Source organism: Fulmarus glacialis, unplaced genomic scaffold, assembly GCF_000690835.1.
Source record: "Fulmarus glacialis isolate BGI_N327 unplaced genomic scaffold, ASM69083v1 scaffold45906, whole genome shotgun sequence".
NCBI lineage: Eukaryota > Metazoa > Chordata > Aves > Procellariiformes > Procellariidae > Fulmarus > Fulmarus glacialis.
Window position 1 is genome coordinate 320 of NW_009217154.1, and position 8,254 is coordinate 8,573.

At 42.6% G+C, this 8,254-nt stretch overlaps 1 protein-coding gene across 1 annotated transcript; it reads left to right on the forward strand.

The window, feature by feature from the left end:
* Positions 1-420: 420 nt before the first annotated feature.
* Positions 421-6,156, forward strand: HERPUD1 (homocysteine-inducible, endoplasmic reticulum stress-inducible, ubiquitin-like domain member 1; the record flags this gene model as incomplete). The annotated part of the gene is made up of 7 exons (XM_009579554.1): positions 421-498; positions 581-655; positions 1,798-1,919; positions 2,314-2,436; positions 3,081-3,428; positions 4,692-4,797; positions 5,474-6,156. Coding segments are annotated over 7 exons (1,020 nt in total), but the record flags the coding sequence as incomplete, so codon positions are not given.
* Between the last annotated feature and the right edge of the window lie 2,098 nt (positions 6,157-8,254).

Sequence of the window (8,254 nt, forward strand, 5' to 3'; positions counted from 1 at the left end):
ACTGCTGTGCTGCTGTAGGAAGGCTCTAGGTGAACAGCTGCTGGGATTCATCTGGTGGGGTGTACCAGATTTATTTGATACCAGCTCCAGCGATGATCAGATTAGATGGTACTCCAAACCTCTGTTTCCAAGAAACACAAATGTTTTTGTCTGGACTGTAAAAGAGACAGCATGTAACAAAGTTCTTTGCCAAAGGGGTGCTTTATATCCTGCTGCTGACTTAGACTTCATCTTACACTTCAGTATTCAGTTGTTCTCATCTCGTTAGCTGAATTTAGATGTGCACAATTCCCTGTGCACCTTAATGTGTGGGGTGCTTCCAGCTGCATGCCTCTGTCCATCTGGCTGCAAGTTGTGTCAGTTAATGCTTGCATGTGCGTGGGAGAGTAAGTCATTCTATTCTTTTTTCTTTCTTCAAAGCCTGAAGAGGACCAAAAGCTGATTTATTCTGGGAAGCTGCTGCTTGATCATCATTATCTGAGAGAGTTGCTGCCAAAGGTATAAATAAAATCTTTTATGCTGTGCTGAAATATATCAAGAAGAGTGATGGTTTTTTAACATGTCTTCCGTTACATTTTAGCACGGAGAGTTGCATGCTCTTCATTTGGTATACAACTTCAGGACTCCTGCAAATATGCAAGAAACCAATGCAGAGGTACTGACGCTAAGTTAACATACTACTCTGAATCTTGGGGTTGTGACTAAAAATGGGAAGTATTGAACGGCTATTTTAAAGTTCCCTGGTACCGCAGCTTTCTCCTACTAGTGCAATGGCAGTATTACTTTGTGATAATTTGGTTAGGAATGTGAGAATGTATTTGGATTAAGCTGAGTAAAAAACTGACTCTACAGTTAATCAGTAAAGATTCTCATGGTATCTGTTAAGAAATATCAAAACTGTAATCTAGTTGTGCTCAGAGGAGAAATGCTTTCTGGTAAAATCAGTTTTATTAAATAGAATATGACCTGTCATGACCCAGGCTCTTTTGGACGGAGGCTGTGCTTGTGAGCAGAAGACATAGTAGCTACAGAGTGGAAGCGGTTCCCATCTGTCATTGGGGTGTGGGGAAGGAAGAGGGCTGTTAGCTGAAGATGTTTTAACTGCTCTCATTAATGACTCAGCCTGTAGAGAGGAAGCCAAAGATGAGCCTTAGTGCTTGAACTGAGTACTTACTGGTCATAAGTGCAAATTGCCAAAACCAATTTTTACTTTCAAGTGGACGTGCTAATGTGTCTAAAGGTGTACTTATATTGCCCATTGTAGGCAATTTGAGCTTATCGTACCCATGTCTGGTGTTGGCTAGATATGAGCCAGCTTTGGTCTGGATGTTGCACTGATGTATCACCACAGAACAGCTCTTGAATTCTGTCTGTGTACAGCAGTTTGTGATGCAAGTACAAACTCATCATAGCTAAGAAGTCAGACTGAGTGCGGTTCCTTTTTTCTTCCAATTACGTTTTTATAACCAGATGGGACCTGACTGTATGTGTGTTAAAAAAAAAAAAACAAAAAACCAAAAAAAAAGTGTAGATCTGGTGAAACTGAAGAGTAATATCAAGTAATTTTTACATGCCAGTCACTTTTTAAGGAGCTTTAAAATACTGATGAGGTGCTTGTGGCATGGTGCCCAAGAGCAATCTCAGTACTGTGGCAGTGCCTAGAGGTACTGTGCAAGACAAAGCGTGTGAACTGTGTAGCAGTTTAAAATAAGAGCCTGTTCAGTGTGGTGTAGCCTTTTTGCATAAGACTTGTGTAGTGTCCTCAGTAAACCTCACTAACTGTGTTACTGTCCCTAGGTGAAAGCTGATCAGCCAAAGTTATCATCAGAAGCTAGTCAAGAACCATCTGTATCTTCCTCAAATGGTGAAAGACTGAGGTGCTCTGCTGGTGGCCAGTCTTCAGCAGAAGCCAGTAACAGGTAAATACAATTTTTATGTACATCACTAAGATTTTTTAAATGTTGGCTTTTTGTTGGATGCCAGCTTCTTATGCCACACATACTGTCTTAAGCCCATAGAACATGGGCCAAAGGTGATGAGGGGGGAGAGAGAGAGAGAGAGAGAGATATTTTATATATATAAAAAAAGCTTTAGACGACATGGAAGAAGCTAAAGGAAAGTGCACTGCTGTGTTAGTTGAAAACCTTCACTTTATTCATGTGGGCAAGAAGATGTCTTTAATACTCTAGAAGGAAGAATGAATTTTGCATTTGAATGCACAAAATGGCAGAAGCTGTTTACATTGTCCTGTAATAAATGACTCCTGCAGTTTGTCCAGTATTTGCTAACAAATGTGTTTAAATTTTGACCAAGGCTTGAAACAACTCCGCATCCCTTCCAAAGTGTGGCTCCTGGCTTCTCTGCTTATACAACCTACAGCATGCTTCAGATGTCCTGGTTTCAGCAGATTTATGCAAGACAATATTACATGCAATAGTAAGTTTTCTGTCCAAAGCTACCAGTAGAAAGTAGAAACTGTAATACAAGGAAACAGAGCTTCTGGCAGTTCTTCCTCTCTTGATGGCGGTTGGAAGACTCTTTCATTGTAACTACGCTGAATGGTGTGGGGGTATTCCTCTAACTGTCACGTGGTGCTTGGCTTACTGTTGAGGCCGGTGCTTTTGAATCCTGCAAATTGCAAATCTCTGACTCTTGATTGGGAGGGCAGGTGTCTGTAGAGTAAATGTAATCCTGCTGATGAGCCTTAGCTCTTCAGCATTTTTCTGACTACTTAAAGTAGCACTGACTGGAAATCAGTGACAAAGGTAAAGCTGAGACTTGTAGTAGCCTTCCAGACTATCTTTAGGTTGCTCTAAAGATTTTTTTGCAAGGTATTGAAATTACTGTTCATAAAATGGAAGGTGTCCGGTTTGATTTGCTGAACTCAAGTCAACTATGCAACTGTTTCATGGGTAGAACTAAAACTTGTTTTTAACCCTTCTATAGCCTCTAAACTTGATGCTTTCTACTTGCATGTGATCCGACTCTATACTTAAAGATGGACAAATTTTCAGTGCCTGTGTTAAGTGTGAAAGGATTTGACTAAGCCTTATTCTGTACTATGTGTTCTCTGGTTTTAGCTTGGCTTCTACTGCTGCGTCTGCTGACCCATCCCATACACGGCGTTCTCAGGAGATACCGGTGGCACCAGTGACACCCCCGGCTCCTCTCCCAGACCCGTTTCCTGCACAAAATCAGCCTGGAAACCAGAACGCTGCTGCCCAGGTTAACGCAGCGGCCAACCAGAACTTGCGGATGAATGCCCAAGGGGGTCCCCTCATGGAGGAAGAGGAGGAGGGTGGCAATCAAGATTGGTTGGACTGGCTCTACTCAGCAACACTGTTCTATGTTTTTGTCAACATTATCTATTTCTACTCCAGTGTCAGCAGATTCCTCCTGGTTATGGGTGGCTCTGTGCTGATGTATCTGTAAGTGTATGGTATTAACATTTACTATTGTATTCAGAGACGTTTTGCTGAAGTACTGAGCTCTGTACTGTGGTCAGCTTTCTGGCAGTTGAGCTTCCTATGACTCTTGTACCTGGAAAGGGTGAACCACTCCTTTATCCTGGTATAGCTCAGGATTTAGCAAAAATATAAGTATAGCCTATGCCTGGATTAAATGAAGAATGGGTGATAGTGGGTGATCTTACCTCGTTTTTGTACTAATGCGGCTGGCTTTCTTCTTGGAAAACTACTTGAAAACTAAGTAGCTCTCAGTGTAAAGCCTCAGCAGTGTAGAGCAGACATGTGGGTTCAATGTTGTAAATGACAGTTGCTTGTAGGGGAAACAAGTGTTTGAAGCCTGTTGGGAAGAGGGTCTCACAGCTGCTATTGAAGCCATGTACCCTTGTGGGTTTTTCTGCTGTGTGTTGCCTCCCTGGGGAGCAGACCAAGCTAAACCGAATGTGGTGTCCTGAATTGCCTTGGAGCCTCTCTAGGGGAGGAAACTTGGAATAAATCTCTTAGAAGCACAATAAAGATCATGGGCCCTTGGTTGATGTGCTTGGGATGTCTTGTCTGAGAAAGATAATCAGTCCCCTCCAATTCTTTGATCACTGGTGAAACAAGTGATGTAGGCCTCAATTCCCGTCAGTGGGTCTAGGAGTTGAAACTGCAGCAGCTCAAATGATCAGCTTTTTCAACCTCTATGCAGACTTGGAGAGTGAAGGTTAATTGCTTCATTAAAAGTCCTTAAATTTTACTATTGATAATTCTAAAGTGTAACTTTGAACTGTTTATATTGTGGGTTACAAGGTGCAGGTGTTTCTAAGAAGGTCTATATGGCCTGTTATGTTTTGGTAAGATAGTGCTGTTTCGTGTGTTCTTTGTTGTGCCCTTTTTTAGGGTGAGTACAGAGAAGTTACCCCAGGGTTGTATGTAACATGGTAAACAGGCAGGTTTCAACTCTCTTTGTACCTGTAGCAGCGTGTTCCAGCAGGCTGAGCCCTGATGAAGTAGATACAAACCTGGATGTAGTGCTGTGTATTTTGAATGTGAGCAGGTGTTCCTACCTCATGGTTGCTGCTAGCAGGAGGCTTTGAAAATACTTACTGGGTCGGGGCAGAAAGACCTTAATATGCTGAACTTGCTGTCTGCAGCTCTGAGCAGTCAGATGTTACTTGAACTGTGTTGGTGTAACATGAAGGAGTGGGTTTTTTAACCAATTCTAATAATCTGTTGGCTTCCCAGGCACCATGTTGGGTGGCTTCCATTTAGACGAAGACCAGTTCAGCCCTTCCCAGGCAACGTTCCTCCTCAAGCTGCTATAAACCAGGACCAAAACAATAACTTACAGGTACTGTCTTGGTATTTTTTTTTAAACCATGAGCATGAAGCGCTGTGAAGTTTTACTTTTAGTTTACTAATTAAATGTAGTAGCAAAAACTTTATTCTATAAACTTTCATCAGAAACTATCTTTCATGGAGGAACAATTGCCAGCATGCTTCCTCCTTTGTAGCTAACTCCTCTGTTCTATAAATTATCTCAGGCTGAATGTTATCTTCTAGTTGTTTCTGGCCTTCAGGATGTTGTAATGGAGAGAGTGGTTTATCACAGCCTGAACAGGTTCTGTATCTGAAGACAGTGTTTAGACTACCCAGTGATAGGATTTGAGTGTATAAGCAATCTGAGTCTCACATTTCAAGCTGACACTTCTGGCTGATGTCAGTGCAAGTCACTTAATGGTAAATGTGTACATAGTTTACCTGATCAGGTAAACTATGTACACATAGTTTCATGTGTACATAGTTTCAGCTTCACGTCTGTCCTAAACAGTGTTCTTGGACACACAGCATGAGTTAACCAACAACACTAGAGTGCAGCTTGTTTTTTCAACTTTGGTTGTCTGGAGATAATTGCATGCTTTTTATATTCTGACAGTGAAATTCAGGTAACAAAACATGCTGTTTGACACCTGATTCTTCTAAGTCATTTCTGCAATGATCTCACCAAATACCCTTTATTTTGGCAGGGGGGGAATGCAGGCAGAGCAGATGAATCTGAGGCATCTCCTGATGAGGGACAAGTTCTACAAGAACTGCAGCAGGCCAACCCTTCATTTATGAGCACAGTATGGGTTTTTTTTAAGACTTTCTTTGCATCCCTCCTTCCAGAAGGGCCTGGAGTGACCCGCAACTGACTTGTCACCATCACCAGTCTACTCGTCTGAAACTGCAATGGGTTTTTTGTCTACCTGAGTGAATTGGATACCAACTCCAAACCAGGAGTGAAAGTGCATGGCACTTCCTCTGGCTTTCACTGACCAAGCATATGAAGCTGCAAGAAGCCTTAAGTCATTACAGCCTAGAGATGAAGATGCTTGCCCTCATTCCAAAGAACTTTGTTCTGTAGCATTTATTAGGTACCTATGTAGAGGCTTGGCATTGTAAACTTGTGCACTAAATGCACAGGCTCTAAGCAGGTGTGCAAAAATGTTAGAGAAGCAAATTGCTGCTTCTGTGCAATGTGATTCCTGTTGGAATGTTTCAAATGCTATTTAAATTACACTGAGTGTAGGATCTCAAAAAATTGCTAGATATGCATTAGCAGATTTTTAGGAAAGATCTATTGTTAAATTGCTTCAACAATAGTTTAAATTTTCTGTGTAAATATTTTCCTATGAAGGATATATGGTGCAATTTCCGTGTTGGACAAGTGGAGGGCTGTAAGACAGTGACCTCTTGATAAGCAATTACCTCAGTGGAGTGGCAGGCTAAATTTCATGTTGCCAAATTCAGATACTTTAAACTCAAGGCTTAATTTCCTCCCTGCCAAATCATGGGAAAATAGTGTTCAGCTCTATCTAGCAAGAATTTATGCAAGATGTAAACTTCTTCACTGCTTTTGGATGCAAAGTTAAAGCAGTCCAACGCCTGTATTCAACTTCGATGCATTCTCACTCTGGAGCAACTCTCTTGTATTACTTCATTGTCTTCCCTTTAATCTCTGATACGGTTAAGGGGTTTGATTCCAATAAAATCTGCAGGCATTTATATCCATACTTGTACAGCAATCGGAAGACTACCTGTGCAAAGCACAGGAGGTACTTTCACCTTGTTTTTATTGAAAAATCATGATAAATCAGTTGGGATATGAGGGGAAAAGGCCCTTGCAGAGCCTTAAACTTGGCTCCTTAGCTAACTATATTCTTCAGCAGCCTTTAGCATTTGAAGTGCCTTGGAGAGCTTGTAGCTTGTGTCTGCTCACTGAAAGCTGCTGGCACATCCTGCTGTGGACATCCTGAAGCAGGTTATTCTGCAGGTATTTGGAAAGTTTGGAGTTTGACTCCCTTGAGCCCAGTGCGTGACTCCCGGTGGCTTTGCAATGCATTATCTTGGCTCAGGGATTTAACTTGGCTTGAAATGTGCTGTCTAGGGAGAACAACCACTCATGAAACTTGTCATGCTTTTCCTCAGTGCTACCTGCAGTTGCCAAAACTGTTCGTTTAGGAGCTAACACGCATGAATTGGTACAAGCAGTTGTAACAGCCTCAGCAGTAATGCTTGCCACTTCAGATCAGGCTGATGTTAGACATGGTTTGTGGCGTTACCTGCGGTGGCAAGTTTTATCTTTGTGTGTTTTTTGGCTTTGGACAACGACTTGCTTTCCAAGCCTCTTACAAGTAGTTTTTGCCACATCTTCAATTTGCTGGAGACTTGGTGGGGATGGGTAGGACAAAGTGGTAAAATTTAGCAATGAAGTCTTTAAATAATTAGAATGAAGTAATTTGAGAGGAGGTGAGTTTTGTTACTTTGGGTATATTCTGCGTAAGCGTTTGAGGATGTTCTCAGAGGTAGTGTTCCCTCTTTCTTTAAGTCTACCTGTGCTCAGCACTGCCTTTTGTGCATGATGGATATCTGATCATCACTCAGGTGTCTCACAATGTGCCTAAAACATCTGACGTGTGCCTGGACCCAGTCTTGGGAGGAGAGGGTATTTCTTGACAGCTAGAAATAAACTGTTTTGGTACTTGTTTAGGCAACAAGCACTGAGTGCTGGATTAGTTATGAAACATCTAATCTGAAAATTTACCAGAGACACAAAACATCTGTTGTTGTCTTGAGGTTTTTGCTACTCCCAGAAGCAGGCAGATTGGTTTAAAATTAGCTGGAAAACTAATTAAGCATAGCTAATGTCACTGGAGAGATGTAGTGAGGCTCCTGGGCTGTAGAGAATGTTTCCTTAATGGCTTGGTGAAACGCATACCTCTCTTTGCCATTGGAGTGGAGGGAAGCTGTGACTGCAGCAGAGGACAGTGGGCAAATAACATGGAAGTACAATCCCGTGTAATTCTGCAGACAGCTGCCAGCGCTGCACCCGGGCAGGAGCACTGGGAAGCAAGAGAGCAGCGCTTGGCTGAGGGCTCTGAGCACCAGTGACCCTGGCTGAGCCAGCCTGGTGTTATGTGGAGTTGGGAGCGTGGCACGGCCCTAACTCCTGTTACTGATCCCTAACCAGTGAAGGCCTTAGCGGCTGTGGTAGCACCAGCACTGCTCTGGGTGTGGTGGCCTGGTGAGACAGCCTGGGAGCAAGTGGGGATGATTGGGGTGTGGGAGCAGTGGAAGGAACTGAGGCAGCTTAGCATGGAGGAAGGGCAGTGTAAACAATCAGATATGTAAATAGTGATGGCAAGGAAGGGGATATAGCCTGTGTGCCAGCTGTGGGTGAGACAGCATGGGTCTTAAATTAGTTGAGGGAACTCAGGTTAGGCATTAGGAAAAAATGAGCCTTAACTTCCAGAGCAAAGCTCCTG